At 36.8% G+C, this 20,526-nt stretch overlaps 2 protein-coding genes across 3 annotated transcripts; one reads left to right on the forward strand and one right to left on the reverse strand.

Annotated features, from left to right (window-relative positions):
- Window positions 1-961: 961 nt before the first annotated feature.
- Window positions 962-7,876, reverse strand: LOC103992491 (probable methylenetetrahydrofolate reductase (NADH)). Of its 2 annotated transcripts, none has more exons than XM_065160271.1 (12): window positions 7,441-7,876; window positions 6,530-6,712; window positions 6,172-6,232; window positions 5,993-6,075; window positions 4,977-5,150; window positions 4,310-4,483; window positions 4,135-4,235; window positions 3,909-4,020; window positions 2,568-2,648; window positions 2,254-2,431; window positions 1,743-2,113; window positions 962-1,480 (listed from the first exon to the last, which is right to left on the reverse strand). In XM_065160271.1, exons 1-12 carry the CDS (start codon window positions 7,660-7,662, stop codon window positions 1,397-1,399), a joined length of 1,824 nt encoding a protein of 607 aa, XP_065016343.1. In that variant the 5' UTR covers window positions 7,663-7,876; the 3' UTR covers window positions 962-1,396. The 2 variants fall into 2 exon arrangements, with proteins under 2 accessions (XP_065016343.1, XP_009410480.2); XM_009412205.3 differs by having other exon boundaries at window positions 1,743-2,077; window positions 7,441-7,874.
- A 2,662-nt stretch (window positions 7,877-10,538) lies between these two features.
- LOC103992492 (ethanolamine-phosphate cytidylyltransferase) lies at window positions 10,539-19,145 on the forward strand. The gene is made up of 9 exons (XM_009412206.3): window positions 10,539-11,122; window positions 12,577-12,812; window positions 13,575-13,756; window positions 15,611-15,682; window positions 15,852-15,919; window positions 16,076-16,196; window positions 17,208-17,273; window positions 17,360-17,482; window positions 18,726-19,145. Exons 1-9 carry the CDS (start codon window positions 10,797-10,799, stop codon window positions 18,795-18,797), a joined length of 1,266 nt encoding a protein of 421 aa, XP_009410481.2. The 5' UTR covers window positions 10,539-10,796; the 3' UTR covers window positions 18,798-19,145.
- The last annotated feature ends 1,381 nt before the right edge of the window (window positions 19,146-20,526 follow it).

The following is a 20,526-nucleotide window of genomic DNA, read 5'->3' on the forward strand; positions in this document are numbered from 1 at the left end:
CGATGCTACACAAACAAGCTAGAAGAAAATCAAAAAGAGTAAAGCCATGTAATAAGAAGAGAAGAGAAAAAGATTTAAAGTACAAGAACATACAGGAGAAGGGAGCCACAGACTAGAGAAAGGCATATATCAAGTATGAAGTATCTTTTGAACAGGAGAAGCGAGAGCAAACAGAGAGTCAACGAAGACACTGAACAATCTTATTCATACCAAATAATTGATACGCCTACGATCCGGCCTACTACAGGAAAGAAAGAAAACAAGATGCAAGATCAAATGCAGCAAAGAAATAGGGCAAACAATTATAAAAAGGAAACCAAATAAACCAGTTGCTGGAAAAATCCCAAACCACAACAAAATAGAAGATCAAGAAGTCAAGAAGCAAGAAGAGGTGGTCCAGATCCGATCCGGGGATGCACCATGAACACGAGAAAAGAAGAGAGGAAGACAAAGGACGGGCAAGAAGAAGAAGGAAAGAAATCTTTGCCACAAAGACTCTGAGCTGCGCGCGCGGTGCGGGAGAAATCCGGGAGGCGGAGACGTCGCAAAGCCGACGAGGGATTCGACCGAGGAACCAACAGAACGGGTTCTAAAGAGCACCGCTCCGGAGCGGACTTACGTTACCCTCAGCACCGACCGGCGGACGTGACGCGGGCCTTTGAATCATTTTTTGGGCGGTTCAAATCGTGGCTCGATTTGGGTTTGGAATAATTCATTGGAAGGTAAAGTGCACACACACACATATATATATATATATATATATATATATATATATATATATATATATATATATATATATAATTACATATGTATATATATATATATATATGAAAAGAAATATTTTGTTATATACAATGCGTCACCAATTGCAACGTCAACCGTCCAATCTCCAATCTCCTCTCATCCATCGTTCGATAAATGCAATATGCATGATATAACTTCCAAAAAAAATAACTAATGCTAACAATTAACACTACTAATTCAGTTTCCTCGGAAGAACATAAAATGACATAAAACTCAGACTTGGTTGAATGTCGAGACATCCAGTTCTTGTGACATTTCTCCTGAACATTTCCACCCATGGTATTCAACTTTAAGTTCCTTGAAGGCATCAAGGAACAACAAGCTCAGTAAACAACAATAGCAACAGAAAGAACATCCACACCCAAAACCAGAGCAGCTCCAGGAACACTTCTGGTCAATCGGTTTATTTGTGAAAACTAAATGATAATTTAAGGTAATAACTGGAAGCAATTTAACGCATCCAGTGGAATGCACGATGTGCAGTGGACCGATTACCATCCCCGGTTTCCATATATGAGGTAACGACATCACATGCTAAATCACAGACAAGTGTTGGTCATGGTAATGGGTAGACTTGATGGATTGAATCACTTCATATGTCCTTGAAAGCAGCAAAGATGTCGCCATGAATGTAATCATTGTCGACAAGGCTAACCAAGTAGTAACTTCGCTGTGCCTGTGAATGTGAAACGATCACAAACTAGTTAAGCCAATTAGTTCCCAGAAGTTCAATGAAAAGAATGAGCGAGTCAAAATGAAAACGATTGTAAAATGGGAGGAAGAGAAAATATATCATGATGCAATTTTAGATAAGAAATTCATCGAACCACTCCCTTCTTGAAACAAAAGTAGGCTAAGATGGAAAGCTCCAAACATCTGGTAAAACATCTGATTCTATATATCAACCAGTAAGACATGATTTACTAGAACTGATTTACCTGTTCTAGTAACTCCCTTGATGGATCACCCTCAGGGAACAAGCGGGCCCATCCCCTTGACCAAATCTCGAAGGCTTCATCCTTCCAAATCATGAAGCTTGCAGGATCAACAACAGTTGGTTGGATTATCTCTTTGCCAGGAAAAATACCCCATGTTACTGCATTGACAGCATTTGGTGCAACATTGGAGACGCAATCCCCTTCTTTGTTCACAGCAATGTATGTAAGGGATGGCAAAGTTTTGCACTTTTCAATGATTAAATTTAACTTGTCTTTTGAACAAAAGAATTCCAGATAGGCCTTTTGATAGACATAACCCCCTGGTCCACCCCATCCTGCAGAATGGAAGAACATGAGGTTGAGCACGAGGCCTGACAACACAAGTTTGCAGATATAGGGCAAGTTGAATTAGCTTTCATAAAGCATATTTGCCAGTAGGACACACATACATGTATCAAGAAGTAACAGCTATCACTCATTAAGCACTTAAAAAAGGTATTGCTTAGCTTACCGACAGCAGAAGAGTCAGATTTCTCTCCATTAACTGCAGGTTGACTGTTGATGGTAAGAAAACCCTTCAAGTTAACCTGTGACAGTTGTTCATCGATTATCTTTGTCTCTGGCTGAAGCCCATCTAATTCTGACCAAGGGCTGCTCCTAAGTTTTCCCAGGCAAAATTTCATAAATCTCTGGCATATGCATTTCAGGAAGTAAGTACAAGTTAGGCATTCAATTGATTAATATGTAATGTTTTCCAAGATCTACTCATAGTTCATAGCAATTTACAAGTGATACAAAACCCACTAATCAAGTTTAGAAAAGTACCTCATTAATATCAGCCGCAGATTTCAATGGTGTTGCCCATTCCTCTTGGAATTTCTTGTCCCGTGAGCGTGGGCGCATGAACTGTCGAACAAGTTAATAAGATGCAGCTGAGTCATGTAAGATTGCTAAGCTATTGTACGAAATTTTGTTCAGGATTAAATATATCGGGATAAAAACTTCTAATGAACTAAGCCAACCTCTCATTCAAGGAATATTACCACGATACATCTAGTCATTCAAAATAAAGTAATTTCTGTTCTAAATAAAGTAATTTCTGATACAAGTTTTGGCAATTGAGATTTTCCTTCGTGAATAGTAATCACCAACACCAATAAAAAAGTAAATTACGAATATATATTGCCTTTGTGATAAACCATAAAGCAAATAGCTGCAGTTATAATTCACATTTCTTAATGCTAATTACAATAAAAGGCATGAGGAGAGTTAGTGCGACCCTAGGAAATACTTACTAGAAACATTAAACGATATTTCACTGCCCTTAGTTTAATTGCTGATATTGCCCTAAACAAAACACAATGGAGGGAAAGATCCATGATTTTTTATTGCAGCAGAAATGATGATAAAAACAATACTCTGCCCTTTGAGTTGCAGCATGTTGATGCAGCTCTTGTTTGAATACTAGCATATTTATAGATTACAAGTATTGCAAGTCTCAACTCTCAACAATGAGCAGTGGAAGCAGGGAAAATTTTTTGAAGATTTAGTTACAACAGGTAGGAGTCTGATCGAATTCTAAAGTGTGATATGGACTATGTTCAATAAATTCAAATGCAGTTTCTCCTCATGAGTATCAGAATAAAATCTGGAATATGGGATTTCCAATTTACATATAGCAAATGGAATTTGTGATAGGCTCCGCAACTCAAGTACGCTTTAGAAAAACATTAGGAATTCTTTTGTACAGTCAATTGACAAGATATCTTCTGTTTGTATTTGTTACAAGTACAACAGACTGATATTTAAAAGATCATAGAAGTTCTTTTTTTTTCTAGTTAGTCGAATATAATGGAACAGATACACTGCCCTTCCGTTTGCCAATTTGTGTCCATCAGATAATGCAGCAGGAAAAGAAAAAAAGAGACATGGAAACCAATAAGCTTTACTTGCAACTTTATTATTGAACCTCTACAGCAACAAAACAAAGGAAAGTCAAACAAACGTACATTGTTACGAAATGCATTATTTCCTATCCAAATATTTTAAATTCATAAGATATCTCAGAATAATTTTTCTGGCAAGAATTTTTCATAAATCAAACAAGGTCACATGTAAGAACAAAATTGGCAATCTTAAAGGTGCTGCAAGCAATGTTACAATTACCTGGTAATCAGTTAAAGCTCCATATGATGGGTTATTAGAATCACCCCATCTCCCATGTGGATACTGATCCCAACCAACAGTCCTTGAAATGTAACTTTTTGGTCGATTAGCCCTATTCGAATCAGCAAACAGAAACAGATCAAGATCATACACTTCAAGCATCATCCATGGAACTGGTAGTAACCAAGTGATTTGTAAATGTCAGAAAATGAAAAGCAAATGATACCAAAAAATAGGTCGAACATCTTCTTTGACACGAAAAATGTTAGCTGGACGTCTCCAAGGCAAGGACCTTGAAACTTTAGATTCTTCTATCAATCCAAGATTCTGAAAATGCAAGTATTTTTAGACAGGTAATATATTAAAAGACATGAAATGACAGTGGTAAAATAAATAGCAACCATTAGTATGGCCAATGCAGACTTCTCCATGTTTAATGTGTAAAGATGCAACGTTTTGATTCCATGAGCTAAAATCTTCCTGCACATTTCGGTCCCTAAATGAATTCCATATGCCCTAACAGCCTCTTCATTGTCCTTAATTGGTTCCAAAGCAGCTGTAATCTCCGATGGTATCTGCAGAATATTACTAGTCAAATCATAATAAACTATGATCATATAAACAAACATTAATATCTAGAACTACCAGTAAGGCTCTAAGTCAATTAAGTCATAAACCTTGAAAAGCATGAGCCTACGGGTAAGCAGACAAAACATCATGGCACAAACCTTTGTCATGTTCAGTCCTTGCAGGAGGTAACTACTCAAGAAGAACACAGGAGTTTCCTCATACGATTAATTTGGCTTAGAATAGCCAACTTGGTTCAATAACTCAGCCTTCTTATTTTAACAGAGAACAATATAAGCACGATTTTTGAAAAGGAAGGACTCAGGGAACTAGTAATGCAGTGGCTTAACCAGCAATAAATAATAGTGTTAAGACCTTATGTCACATCATGCACATGGTTCACAGAGATACACATAACAACAATCTGATGTTATCTGATATTTCCAAAATGCTGTACCTTACCCAATGACAATAAAGAAATTACATAACAAGGTAACTTACTTTAGTTTTGCAGAACCCAGTCATTCGCAAGAAGCCCTTATAATTGTTGATTGGCATGATACCAGGTACAATTGGGCAATTGATCCCAATTTGACGACAGTCATTGACAAACTTCAGAAAATTATCAGTGTCATAAAATAGCTGAGTGATAATAAGATCAGCACCAGCATCCACCTGCACAAGGGATAGAGAAAAAGATGGGTTTCAGCAAGAAATTTTAAGAAAACAGAATAGTAGTAATTAGTAAAAACAACTAATCAGCATCCAAAGATTGAGACATTTTAACCATCGGTATCTAGGAAATCATTATTACTTCTAAATCCAATTCGACTTGTTACAATCAATGCATCATAACCCAATAGATCATTATTTAAAGAACTCTTACTGTCACATAAAATTTGAGTTTTAAGGCTTTAAGCAATCTACATTGAAAAAAAACAACATAGAGATATTCCATCATAGGCATATTGGATAAATTTGCAAGGGATAGCAGAGGCATGAATAATTTCTGATATGATACAATTCCACAGACATTTATTGAGATCCAACTTTCTTTTAGGATGTCTGCTGATATTTACTTGAGGCATTAATGAGAGATATCTGCAACAAAAATCTTGTCTTCAGGTTTCTGCATCAACTACATTTAAACTTAGAGAAATTCAATATGATAATATATATATATATACATATATTATATATTATGTATATAGCATGCATTTTATGAAAAGCTTGTTTATCCATTTGATGGAAAAATAAGGCATCACCAGAAGAATATTTAGGCTAGTAAAAGACAATCAAAATTTGCATAAAATATTGCCACTGCTCCCTTCAGCATTAATTAGTAAGAAGGAAAATAGCAGAAATTTTCTACTTGGAAGGGTCCACACAGATAAGAAATACAAACTTAAACTGAAAGCTAACAAGCTAACACAATCCACCGAGAGCAGCTCTTGAACTGCTATTTAAATGGTTGTATTTCTTAACCTAGTTCACGATAAAGAAGAACAATAAATAACCTTTCTCTTCAAATAAGCCAGATCACTGTTATAGGCTTCCAGTGTAGCACCTTCATCTCCTTGTATCATGTCAGGATGTGCCTCTAAAATGGAATAGACTCTTTCAGAACTTACAATCACAGACCATATTAAGCACCAAGATGATAGCATGATATGACTGAAAGTCTTTTATTAGTAACCTGGATAGCCGGCAACCGTGATACCAAAGTAGTCTCCATATTTAGCCCGAATGTGCTGCACCTGTAAGTTGATTGCGGCTGTCATGCATGGGCCCAAAAAAGTACTTGTCATAAAGCATGACAAGTGACCATACAGACTGAGGCAACTTTCTGGAGCAGACAAACGATGACAAGTGCCAGAAATAGAAACAAGAATATAACTAGCAAGTCTATGAGGTGTATTTAAAACATGAATATAAATAGCTGCTTAGTATAGGAAAATGTGACTAGATGACGTAGAAGACTTTTGATAAAGCCAGTCTCACAATATCTGGACTAGCTAAATAATGAGGCACTAAAGAGAAAATTGGAACCGTACCAGATCGAGGGCGCATGCAAATCCACCAGCCACTTGAACAAACTTATCCTGACCATGAGGAGGATCTCCCCTGAGTGCCAGAACATTTTGAATCCCATTGGCCTTGATGGTATCCAGAGCATGGTCAATCTTCTCTACCGGCATATTTGTGCAAGTCAAATGCATCATAGTTTCTACACAGATCTGCATAGACAAATCAGTTAATTCAGCACGATCATGATATAACTACAAGAAGACTTTGCATGTGTTCAAGATAATGACGGTGAGCTAAATCTTCAATTTCAAACTTTCCAGCTTCGGTAAGCCCGGACAGTCAACTACTGCTACCTGTTAATGTGGCCCATTGGGTCACAAATATGATGTGCAAATGCAGAAAGCCCCAGCAAGCAACTCATTATAAGCGTATCAGTCTAGACATTCAAATGTCAAATGTAGAAGGTGCTGACTAGCTTAGTTGTTAAATATTTTGACAGATGATCGCAAAGCTTGTTATGAGCTCCGAATAACGTCTTTGTCACTTACCCTTTGAAGAAAAAAAAAAAGTCAAATGTGTAATTAAATACAAAAAGGATATATCTACCACATCGTTCCAATTCAGATCTGAAGTTCAGGAGCGTTTTATAGGAGCAAAAGCTAACTTTGAGCGACGACAGGTAACGAAAAGTAGAATAACGACAATGTAATGATCCAATTCAACCAACCAAGAATGCAGATTCGAGGCCAAGGGTTAGGAACCTGCAGATCCTACATCACTGGCCGACAGTAATCTTGAGCTACAAAGAAATAAGATCCGTCCTAAACATCACCGATATGAATGACATAATCCCATCTTACCGATCGATAAATAACTATCATGGCGATCAAATCAAAAAAAGAACTAGAATGTCAGCGTATCTATGAGAGAGGTCTACCATGTTCTGCATCCGGTTGGCGATGTCAAGGGTGAGGTCGGCGGTGGATCCGCCGGCGCCCCAGGTGATGTCGCAGAAGGTTGGGTTGTGTGCGACCATGCGGTCCATGCGTTCGAAGAGGTTCTCCACGCCCTCCTCCGTCTTGGGAGGGAAAAACTCGAAGGAGAACACCGTCCTCCCATCGCCCTCGGTCGCCGCCCGGATCTTGTCGATCACCTTCATCACTCCTCCCCTTCGCCTTCCTCTCCCACTCGATCGCAGCTTTGTGTTTGGCTACATGACTCCCCTTATAAACCCCAGAAGGAATAGGTTACACTACATTCCACTCGATCGGATCTGCTCTCGGCTCACCTACCACCTCTACTTGATCTCCGTCGACATTTTCTACATCACCTTTTTCTTCTTGCTCAGGTCGTAATCGCACACCAACCCAACCCACCCACCATTTCTTGGTCCATCCTCTCTCTCTCTCTCTCTCTCTCTCTCTCTCTCTCTCCAACTTGTATGGAGAAATGGAATCCCTCGATCATCGTATCTTAGCCGTCCAACCCTGCTTTGAGATTCGTGTAATCGATCTGATTGGAATTCGATGCCCAAAGTTAACCGACGGAGGAGCAACGTCGATGACGCCACGCGTCGATATTGCGAGCTAACGCGTGGCAACACGACTTGGGTGTGCGTCAACAGGAGGTCAAAAAAGGTAATTCAAGTCGATTCGTATCGTTATACCTCACTTGTATGCACCCTTGATCCACGTATCGCAGCCGTACACTCCTGCTTTGAGATTCGTGTGAACGATCTGATTGGAACTCGATGCGCGAAGATAACAGACGGAGGGGCAACGTCGATGGCTCCACGCGTCGATTCCGCGAGCTAACGCGTGGCAGATAAGGGTTGGGTGTGCGTCAACAGGGGGTCAAAATAGGTAATTCCAGTCACGATTGATTCGTGTTGTTATAGCTCACATGAACTTTATTTCGCTTGTAAATCGAGATGTGGATGGTCAACTAATAACATGTAACAATGTGGGTGGAGAACTACCCGTGGCAGCTTCACCTACCGCTAGACTTTGTATCGAAGCCATTATGTCGTTGGTTGTGCAGCCAATCATTTCACATAGCTTTCTACCAAGCGAAACCTGCCACTTTGGACGAGTATGAGCTACTCATGAAATGCTTGCAAGATAACCTCATCTCATTGGTCGACCGAGTGGGCCCCAAATGCGAGATGTGTGTCGCCATTTGCATTTATGAGATTTGTACGTCTTCACGTGGTCAAAATAAATAATAGTTGTAAATGCAATAAATTGTAAATATTCATGGACGATTTTCTTAAAAAAAATTTATTTTTTATAATTTGATAATATTTTTATTTTTAGTTTTCTCATTTAGTACTTTTATTTTTTTAATATCTTAAATATTCTTATTATCGTCTATTACTTAGTTACGCGATCATCTGTTGTTTCTGTCTCACTTTTTACGATGGACTTTTTCTTTTTGAGTTTTATTATTGCACATTCTCTTATTCTCGGTCTTAGTGTGCTCAACCGTTCAGCATCCTAAGTAATGCCGCTCGTTCACTAACTCTTCATCGTCACTTATTTTCTTTTCATCTCCTCGTCCAATTCACAATAAACAACAACTATGGATATTTAGAATATTAGAATAAAATAAAATATATCAAATAAAAATTTAAAATATATTAGACAATAACTATGGTCTTCTATTTGGTTTTATTGTTGCTCGTTCTCTTACTCTTAGTCTTAATGCACTCAACATTAAGCACCTAAATAATGACGATCGCTCACTAGCTCTTCATCATCACTCTTTATCTTTTCATCTCCTTATCCAATTCATAATTAACAGGATAAAGATAGTAAACAACAACGATCGATATTTAGAATATTAGAATAAAATAAAAGATATAAAATAAAAAATGTTAAAAATATTAGACATCATTCGGAGAAAGCTTAAAAAGAGATTTTTTATAAAAATTAACCAATATTTTTTATTATTACTTATAATAAGTAAAGTTAAAAAGAAATTACGTGATGACTATGTAAACTAAAAATAAGCAAGCAAAGGAGATACTGTGCAAGGAAGAAGTATCCAAATATTTGCATGATTTAATTGCTACATATAAATATTTTAATTATGTGCAAGTAAAGATGAATTATTTGCTAAAAATATTTATAAATATTACATGATTAAAATTTATTTAAAAATAAAATAGTATAACAATGATACACCATATCTACTTATCAAATATTAAAAGTTCAAAATCTCAATTGATACATTTTGGTTAAAGGATTGAAACCTTAGTTGTCATATTTTTATACTTTTAAGTATTGGTATAGTCATGATGTATTAGACCATTTTACAAAAGATTTACGGTTCGAAATATCAACTGATATATTTTAGAAAGTGTCACAAATTTTATCTTTCTATTTCACCATTTTGTAAAAAATAAAAATATCAAAATTTAGTAAAATTATATATTCAACCAAAGTTATTAATTTTTATAATTATCACTCTAATTTTAGGTTTCACAACTATATCTTTCAGCCAACCTAAATTAATTGTTTCATGAATCTCTAATTTGAATTAATATTTTCAATAATTTATTGTGATACTAAATAATTTGATTTCAGGTATTCATGCTTTTATATTTCATAATTACAAATGGATTAAAAACCATGATTAAAAGTGGTTAATCTTAACATTTTTGGAGTGATACTAATGATAGTAACGTACGTAAAAGAAACTATTATTTGTTATATAAAATTTATAATATCTTCATTTAGTCTCACATAAAAAAAAATTTTAAATGATATATATAAACTTTATGAATATATTATTATAAATTTAATTTTTAACTTTGTTGACTCAACCAATTACATTAGTTATCCCAATATAGTATTAAATATGAATAGAATTAGTCACTTGCACGGCATGTGTTCCATGTTATTAACAAGCATTTATGATCTCCTCCGAAGATATATCAGAAACTTCTACTTATTTCTACGGTCGCTGCTCGTTTCATCGATCGGACGGTCCTTAGTAATCCGTCACGCCCCATCGCCTTATTGGGGCTCTCACTCCACGCCGGTCTCTCTCTCTCTCTCTCTCTCCTCCCCTTCTCTGGCTCTCACTCGCCCCGTGAACGAAAGAAGGGAACACCACACGCTCTCCGCCCTATAAATAATCGCCTCCCCACTTCGGCCTCATCTCCGATCGAGAGGGCCCCGATGGCGGGAGGAGGTCCACCGTTCTCCGATAACGCTGAACATCAGAAACCCTAGATCCGAGATCAGATCCGTCTACGTTTGCCCTTTCTCCCCCTCCTCGTGGCTCTTGATGGGATCCGGAGGCAGCGCCATGGAAGTCCTCGGGAGCCCCAGCTTCGCCGCGGCGTGCCTCCTCGGCGGCCTCCTCCTCGCCCTCTCCCTCGTCTCGATCCGCCTTCCGCCGCCGCTTTTTGGGGTGCGGCTGCCCGGGATCCGGCGGAAGAGGAAGACGCCCGTCCGGGTTTACATGGACGGGTGCTTCGACATGATGCACTACGGCCATTGCAATGCCCTGCGCCAAGCCCGGGCGCTCGGCGATCAGCTCGTCGTCGGGGTTGTCAGCGACGACGAGATCACGGCCAACAAGGGGCCCCCCGTCACTCCCCTCCACGAGAGGTATGTAGATCTTATATGGGTCTTTTGAGACGTTGCTTTGTAGTTTTATTGTGGTAATGTGAGTTGACATTTCTTTTAATTCTCTTTCCAACGTTTATTAGGTTTTGTATAACCACTTGATTTTTATTATATTTTGTCACGGTCAAATAATTGCTATCTTTTATCTTGAATTTGTTAGGTAATTCACGACGTTTTTGTATTACACATTCTTTTTTTCCCCTTTTCTTTCTACAGTTTATGTGAATGACAAATTGGCAATGAAGAGCAATATGTAACTTGAGGTTGTTGAGTCCTTTGGCCGGTGGTTAGCACAGTTCAAGTGGCCATTTGATTTTCTAAAACGCAAATAGAAAATTTATGATGCCATGCATAGATCTTGAGCCCGTATATTTTATTTTATTTATTAGTAAAATGCAATATATAATTATCCTTGTGGGACATTTGTCTTCGTTCATCGTTTTGTTCCAGTTTAATGTGAGATTTTTTATCTACTCCTGTGTGCACATCTAATTTCCCACAGAAAGTTTCAAATGACCAATGTCTTTATAGTCCTATCTAAGTATGGTGTGTGCACATGATGATAACTAACCTAATTATAGGATAGTCACATAGGGGTTGTATTTCCATTAATACACTTAGTCAATGATGGCTCTCTATAGAACCTATGACCCTTTATTAGATGTAACAAACCCGCTGTCCATCACATCGTCCTTGGAGAACATCCGTATCTCTGGTGTTGGTTATTAGTTTGAGCACCATATTTGGTCAGTTCTGTAGGAATTTTTTTTTGCCTGATCAGTTCATTCCTGCCTAGATTTCACTGAGCTTTTGACAATGGATATTAATTCCAGTGTTCCACATACCCTGGGTTGTCGGATGATGTGCACTACAGTACTACATGATTGCTGATTTTATGCTTCTGCTATAATCCATGGATGAACCCGGTGAACTAAGTTGCAAAAGCATGAGACAACATCATATGTAAATTTTTGTTTAATGTTTGATAATGTTTTGCCTATCTTGTAAATTAGTTTAATAGCTTTCAGTTATTAACTAATTCGATTTGTATTGAAGTTATTCTTTCATTCTTTTGTCATTTGATTGTACCAAGAAGCAATTGCATTTTTCATCCATAGACTATAATTTCATCTGTGAGTGCATGGTAGGTTGCATGGTCTGTATGTAGACACCAGTCATGACATCCAGTCATGTGGTTGTTAATTTGAGTTGCCAATGTTAGCTAGTCTTTTTAACTCAGAATTTTGCTTCTTTAATTTTTCATGTCTTGTTGTCAATGAAATAGAAAGTAGTTTACCATTTTTTAATAAATTTGTTCATAATTGCAATTAGATTATATTTTCGATGAGACTGGTTTGCCTCGTACAATATGAACTCCCTGTGAGCAGTGATCGATATTCTACGTGTGACTATTTTATGTTTCATATTTTTGGTAGGATGATAATGGTAGGTGCTGTGAAGTGGGTTGATGAGGTCATTCCAGATGCTCCATATGCTATCACTGAAAAGTTCATGAAGAAGCTCTTCACTGAATACAATATAGATTATATTATCCATGGTGATGATCCTTGTCTACTGCCAGATGGTACTGATGCATATGCCTTAGCCAAAAAGGCTGGTCGCTATAAGCAAATCAAAAGAACTGAAGGAGTGTCAAGTACAGACATTGTTGGTACTCATTCTGCTCTTGCTTTTGCGTTTCTGTTTTGAACCAGGTTTTTTCTTGTAAGCAACCTCATCATACTTGATCATGCATTTGTTTGGAACATGGTATGTTCCAGTTGTGGTATTAGTACGAAGGATAAGATGTTAGATTCCGTTATCAAACTTTGCTTTCAGGGTAGAATCTTGATTATACAAGATTCAAGTTATTGTTGCTTGGTTCAGTTCTATGATTCAAACATAACATTGGCAGGTAATAGGAACAACTAGATCGGCATTTGTTAGCTTTTTAAATAATTCTGCCCTTTTCTATAGTGCATAATTGGTTCTTTAATACTAGCAATCATTAGATCTATTCACTTGCTGCTAATTGTACACGTTTTGCACATTGCATATTTTGTGGTAGTAAAATCCATGTGGAAGGATTCTGTATATGGGGTAAATATACATTATTGGCACGACCAACGGATCTAAATATTCTCTGGAAGTGCACCTGGAAGCATCACTAGGAGTATTAACCTTTAATCTAACATATTGTGTTTGCTCTGTTGGTGCTACTTTGGTACTCTTTTTGGAGTTGCTGTTGTAGAGAGTGAAATTTGTATGCTTGAGTTGATTTGATATGTTGGATGTATGTGTTCCACTTCTTATTCTCCTTAAGTCATACCGATTGATTTCTTTATATCCAAAATTCTAACTATATTGATTTACTTCATGTTTGGTTAAATAGTCTCTTTATACACTGTGGTAAAGCTTGCAATTGGCATAACAGGTCGCATGCTACTTTGTGTAAGAGAGAGACCACTTGGTGGTAGTCATAATCCTTCTTCTTTGCAAAGGCAGTTCAGCCATGGGCACAACCAGAAAGTTGATGATGTGGGGTCTGGTACTGGAACTCGGATATCCCATTTCTTGCCTACATCTCGCCGAATAGTGCAATTTTCAAATGGCAAGGTAGACATGTTGAAGCCTCCTCCAAGTATTAGATTTCTGTTACTAACCATACCAATTATATTTGTTGCTATTATTTTTTTGGTGATTCTTTCTCCGTGTCAGAGTTCAATTTCTTGATTTTCTTTTCTTGTGGGTGATAAATATAACCTGAATACTTTGATATTTGGCTCTAATTTTTTAAGCACTTCTGCAAAGTCTTAATAATACTCAATTCAATTCTGGCGATGACATGTGACTTGATGTGATACCTTTAGTGCAAGAATTCATATCACAGATATCCTTGTTATCTTGTTTCTTTTAATAGTCTTTTGGAAGTTCAAACAAGTTTATTGCTTGCATTCAGCTGACTCTTTCTAGAAGGCTAACTACCGATGATGATTAGTCAAGCAGCTACTTTGATGAATCCAATATGTAAAGCAAAATGACTTTTATTGTTGAAAGTTGCATACAAAGGCAATTATTTTAATTTCTATTAACATGGGTAACAATGAAATCATCTTGGAGTCTGGAGATTGAACCCTTCAATAAGATGTTCTCTAACCATCTTTGCCCATTCTTTTCTTATGTCATTCTGCCTATTAATATGAAGACCATATTCTTTTTCTTTGTTTTATCATGTTTTGTTTGGGATTTGATAACTTCTTTTTTCTTGTTTAATATTATGTTATTAAAACGCTTGTTCAATGTGCCTGATTGCATCTACTTCTTACTGAACTACTGTTGGTGGGTGAAATTAGATTGTTTATCCTAATCATTTGAACTCATCTGTCGAGTTTTTGGAAATATATCTATTGCTGTATGTTGGACAACCATTTGGATGAGGTAGAGCAATAGGCATGTTTTGGTTGAATGTTAGCAAAACCACTTTTAGACATCAAAATGGCTTATTTTAAGTCCTTATTTCTGCACTTGTTTAGTGTTGGTTATGTATTATGCCCCTCAGTTCCAAATTTTTTTTCAAGTTCCCTTTTAGTGTTCGTGTCTAATTATCTTGTGTATGTTGAGGTGGAGGGATGTAGTTTTTGCTTCTTTTTAATCTTGGTCCTTTGTGCTTATTTCACATTGTTTTTATTGGTCATCAACCATTTAAGATAATTTTTTTCCAATTAAAATTGTTATATTTATGTCTAACATTATCATCGTAAATATAGAAGTATTTACAATGTTCTTTATTCTTGCTAATATTTTCAGCACTTTATGGTTTGTCAGTATATGATTGTGCTAAAAAAAAATTATTCATTTTATTCTGATACCAATCATGTTGCTTATTTTACATCTTAACAATTTCATTAAAAGAATATTAAAATTCTTATATAGGTAAATGGAGAGATGATTTTGTCAATCTAATGCACCCATTGAGCCTAAAGCAATTTTGACAGAGTCCCTTCTTGTTTTGTTACCACACATTGACACACTAAGTTCATGTCTTTCTGTGAGGAAAAAATATGGCCACTGTATGCTTATTACTAGGTAGCATGACTTTGTATTGTGTCTGACCATTCATAGGTAATAGAAAACTTAGCCCAGTTTTATTTCAATAAAAAATGAACCGTTCAAGATGGAATATTAAGCATAAACTCGAATCACTTGTTTTGAACATGTGGAAACAAAGATCATATGATTATGGCTTTGTTCTCGAGGTCAACAAATTGTCTCCCATATAATCCTCCTAGTGACTGAGCAAAATTACTATATCATTTCATAAAATTAATTTCCCCCACCCTTCTACGATCTTGATGGCACATGTATTGTTTATGTGCTCAGTGCGTGCCACTGACTTATTAATTGATATGCTCTTAGTTTTTTCATTTAAACATGGTGTTCACTGTCTGATGTTTGCCATTTCTCAAACAGGGTCCAGGCCCCGATGCTCGCATAATTTACATAGATGGTGCATTCGATTTGTTCCATGCAGGACATGTGGAGGTATATTAAGCTATTTCTGGCCCCTAATATCTCTGAAAATTCACATTTTGGTTATATCAGAAAATAAAGCTCATAACAGATACAAACTTCTGTGACAGTTACTGTTGTCATCTTTATCTTGACTTTCACTTCCCTTGCTACTGATTATTAGTATCATTTCTGTGTATAGATACTACGACTTGCTCGAGGACTTGGTGATTTTCTACTTGTGGGGATTCATACAGATCAGACAATCAGGTCACTTTATTCTCAGTTTGACTCCTCCTGCCTTTATCAATCACTTATATTCCTTGTATTGTAAAGTATTATTTGATGTTTCTCTTTTGTCCAGTTTATGCTGAGTAATATCTTTTTTCAGTAAACTGATAATTTATATTTTGTTACTTTGCACAGTGCTACTCGAGGAGCTCATCGTCCAATAATGAATCTTCATGAGAGAAGCTTGAGTGTGTTGGCCTGTCGTTATGTAGATGAAGTAATTATTGGTGCCCCTTGGGAAGTTTCAAAAGATATGGTTAGTAACAGTCATGTAGTTTTTGTGTGATCCACTGCCCCTCTGAAGAGGGAAACACTTTCTACATACTTTATATGATAGCATGAAGCTATATCTCAATATTCTTGATTTTTTTTTGAAGTTGCTTCTTATAGCCTAAAACATGGAATAACAATGTAGCCATAATTCTCTGCATTTTATCTGTCACAAGACAAATATTTGAAGTTACATGCTTTTTGGAGAAAGTGTTCTTTGTGAAAACTATTCCAAATAAATATCATGACTTGTTGAAATTCTCATTAATGTGGATGAACTTGATGAATCAATTTTGTTTTCTCTTCTAAATTCTCATTAGGGGTGAGTCCTTGATAATGTCTAGCTTGAGCTTTGACAGAGCCTTATGTTAGTGGATATGGACACCTTGGTTCCAGATTGGATCAGACTATCATACAAGATCTGACTCTTATAGAGATGGAGAGGTTGTTTCCGTGACTTGAACCTTAGTCTCCTAGGTCGCAAAGGAGCAACCTTACCGTTGTACCAAGGCCCGCCCTCTTATATCCGATTCAAAAATCTGATGGGTTGGCTTTTACCTGATCCATCATTGATCCAATCATGATTTGAATCTCTGATCCATTTATGATTCACAAGGGTGTGTCAGTTAGGATTAGCCACTCTTTCTCTTCAAACTTCTATAAGATGTTTTAAGACTAGAGATAATTGTTGCATTGACTACATCTTCCACAAGAACAATCATGAGGGAACTATTTCTTTGATTTTCAAGGTAAGGTTACAAAATTTTTTTGAGCAGATGTATATTAGAGGCTTTTACATCAAATACATATTGTATCTTTGTTTGAGCTTATTAAATCTATTTTCTTGTGGTTACATGAACATTCAAAGAGGCGAGTGAGCTACTTATTTGATCCATCCATATGGTTGTCATTGGCTTTTTTTTTTTTCTTTCACAAGGTGACATTTCTTATCTGCCTGTTAGATTAACTTGATATTTCTATCTTTTTGTATCTGCAGATTACTACCTTTAATATTTCTTTGGTTGTTCATGGAACAGTAGCTGAAAATATGGATTTTCTAAAGGTACCCTGGTGATTTTTAAATCTTATAATGCCACAAGAATGTAAATAACCAGATTATTCATGCTATCATATGGCTTGACTTTGCAGGAAGAGTCGAATCCTTATGCTGTTCCGATGGATATGGGAATCTACAAGCAATTAAAAAGTCCTCTAGATATCACCACTAGTACAATCATCAAGCGAATTGTTTCAAACCATGAATCGTATCAGGTACTTCGAATATGGTTATGTTAGGAATGATATTCAAAAGGATAAATTTATCATTTTCAGTATACTGTATGGTTAACATCAATCTTTAATATTTTGGAATGTGTAGTAATTTTGTCACACCATTCATTAAATAATTCAGTCCAGTTTTGAGAAAATTATAAATCACAACTCTAGATAATAGTTTTGCAATTGAAGTCTGCTGTTCATAGTTATTAACTCTGAGCAGTGAACCAGTACGGAGATTTGTGATTTATCATGTTTTCATAACTGATCTGTACTATTTAATGAATGGTGTGTCAAAATTACTGCACATTTTAAAATATTAAATATTGATGTTAAGTTATACATGTCAGCTATTTCATTTCATAATTACTGCATCATAATCACATATCAACAGCTCTTATATTATTATTAAGTATTAACTATTAATATTAACTATGAGCTGCAGACGTAAATTGCATGATCAGTACCTAGAGTTGTGATTTATCATGTTTTCATAACTGACTTGGACTATGTAATGAACGATGTGATAAAATTAATACTTTGACTCGCTTGCTTCTGCCATTGGATTATTGATCTTTAACATTCTGAGGCTCTCAAGATGAGAATGCTGAGATGAATTTATGGGGTTATTAAGAAAGATAGTAAAAGAAATACTTTTATTTGTGGACAAGAAGATATCGCTTCGATAGAGGATAAGATGAGAGAAAATTGTTTAACATGATATGAGCATGGGCTTAAGAGACCTCTGAATGTGATAGTCAAAAGAAGTGAAATGATTAATGTTAATGGTATGAGGAAAGATAGAGGAAAACCTAAAAATATTTTAATAAAAATTATAAATAAATATGTAAGTACTCTAAACTTAATTAAACATATGATTTTTTTACATATCTCAATGGCGGTAAGAGATCCAGATAGTTGGGACTTGCAGCTTTGTTATTGTTGATTCTTGATATATTAGTAAATTAGTCATTGTTGTAGGGTTAACTAGGTTGTTAGTGGACATGATGTGACCATTTGCAGCAGTGGTGATCACAAATGCAATTTTATACTGCTAGTTATGCTCAGTTCAGCAAATACATATGCAAGGAGTAGTGAAATGCCATTAATTTTGATATTTTCACACTTAACCACTTAAAGGCTAAACATTATGTTTTGCGCAAGTGTTTCACATCCCTTGCTCTAAGTCATGGCCTTCTGATGATCTGAATCCAAGAATACTTCTTTGCCATTGTTACAGAAACGAAATGAGAAGAAGGAAGCCAGCGAAAGGAGGTATTACGAGAACAAAAGTTATGTAGCTGGAGACTGAGTCTCACGAGGTCAACTGGAAGCTATTATTTCCGGAATCCTCCCATTATTAACTCCTGCAGAGGCAGTAATTGAAATATCGACCCAACATTAATTAGTTTTGAGTTTTCATCATTTTTAACGTTTTGCAGATAGCCATTATGCTGCTGATGTAGCTCAGATGATAGGCTGGAAGGTATAACCACGAGCATTGAGCAACGTAGTCTATCAAGTTAATTCTTTTTTTAACATGCTTAAATGTTCCCGTACCAATCTTAATTATGTCAGCCTGGGATGAGTTGTAACTGAGGTTCATTAGATCATACATATGTATTCTTTGTTTCTTAGTGTGATACATCATTTCCTTGTATTTTAGCGGAGTTTGACCTTCTTATTCACCTGTTGTTAGAATCAATCAACCATAGCCTCATTTATTTACCAAGTGATATCAAAACCCAGAATATGGTAACATGTCATGCTATTTTTTTTCTCGTTTATATCCTCCATGTTATCCAAATGGATCTATGGAAAGTATCTTCCCTGATGTTTTGATGCATGATATAGTGGTTGTTATGACGATTCGATTTATGAAAGCATTGACTCGTCGATTTGATTTGCTGATGGAAACATGGGGCCATAGCGTCGGACCTTCCACGATCTGTGGTGGTTGGATCTGTAGTCGTTTCTTCAAACAGGGTGAAAGCGAAGCGGTGAGATGGAGTAAGTCGATTTCGTTTGTTTTCAAACCGATGAAGAAGATAGCGAGCCAACCATAGAGTAGGGGTGGGTGAAACGTAGAAATCATTCTTTTCGCCATTCTCACCTCTGCTGTGCAGGGAAAGCTACGCCTCACCGGAGACGCAACAAAAAAGTCTTACCTCGCAGATGGAACATTCAATTGACATGAGATAGCGAGCCCTGGTGGATGGGCTCGGAACGACGACGAACACAATCCATACTCCTACGAGCGAAAGATGGAAGGGGACAGGGGACCAAATCTGCAGGTTTCCTGTAAAGAACCTTTCGCAAGAACTGCTGTAAAGAGGATATTGCGCTCCCACACGCTGCAACGAGCATGGCTGCTGCCTTTGTGGAGTGGTGGTGGTGGTGGTGGTGGGAACAATTCAGAGGTCAGCGCTAAAGGAGGGAGGTTGGTACCCCATCTCTATCATTATTTTTCATTTCATTCCAGTCTGGATTCCCGGAAATTAAAAATTCTGACCAAAAAAATCATACGCTAAATGGGGGAATAAATCTAGTGATAGATTATTGAAGTGGCCATCAACGATAATTGGTGGATGACTAACTTAGATCTCGACTTGATGTTGTCGAAATATCACTTGGATAATGAATGGTTTAGTGCAACGCTCGTATTTGGATCCGTAGTCGGATCCTCCATTTTCCTGTCGGATTCGAATTCGGATCACCCACCAACCATTAATCAGCTTCGTCATGCCATACTGATGCCGAGGGGGAGGGATCCCATCCTCACGGTCCCTCCAACTGTCACCGCATTGGAATCCATTTCTTTTGCACCACCTTGAAGACCTCTCTCTTCACTGACCTTTCTGCACTATACAATTGCAGACGCTGGGCAGGTGGAAGCAGAGGTATGGCATGAACGTGGGATCTCAAACCCACATCTCGAAGCTTTCAGAACCCCCCCTCATTTAATGACAAGGATACAAAACCATCTGAGTCAACCACAATCTCACAAAATTAAATTGGGTACACGATATGATGGAATGTAT

Source organism: Musa acuminata, chromosome BXJ3-7 (genome assembly GCF_036884655.1).
Source record: "Musa acuminata AAA Group cultivar baxijiao chromosome BXJ3-7, Cavendish_Baxijiao_AAA, whole genome shotgun sequence".
Lineage (NCBI taxonomy): Eukaryota > Viridiplantae > Streptophyta > Magnoliopsida > Zingiberales > Musaceae > Musa > Musa acuminata.

Coding starts and splice junctions, on each gene's coding strand:
- LOC103992491 (XM_065160271.1), bottom strand. CDS start 7,662: ATGAAGGTGATCGACAAGATCCGGGCGGCGACCGAGGGCGATGGGAGG. Junction 6,713..7,440: donor CCAACCGGATGCAGAACATG/GTAGACCTCTCT, acceptor TTGTCTATGCAG/ATCTGTGTAGAAACTATGAT. Junction 6,233..6,529: donor TTGCATGCGCCCTCGATCTG/GTACGGTTCCAA, acceptor ATCAACTTACAG/GTGCAGCACATTCGGGCTAA.
- LOC103992492 (XM_009412206.3), top strand. CDS start 10,797: ATGGGATCCGGAGGCAGCGCCATGGAAGTCCTCGGGAGCCCCAGCTTC. Junction 12,813..13,574: donor GTCAAGTACAGACATTGTTG/GTACTCATTCTG, acceptor TTGGCATAACAG/GTCGCATGCTACTTTGTGTA. Junction 13,757..15,610: donor TGCAATTTTCAAATGGCAAG/GTAGACATGTTG, acceptor TTTCTCAAACAG/GGTCCAGGCCCCGATGCTCG.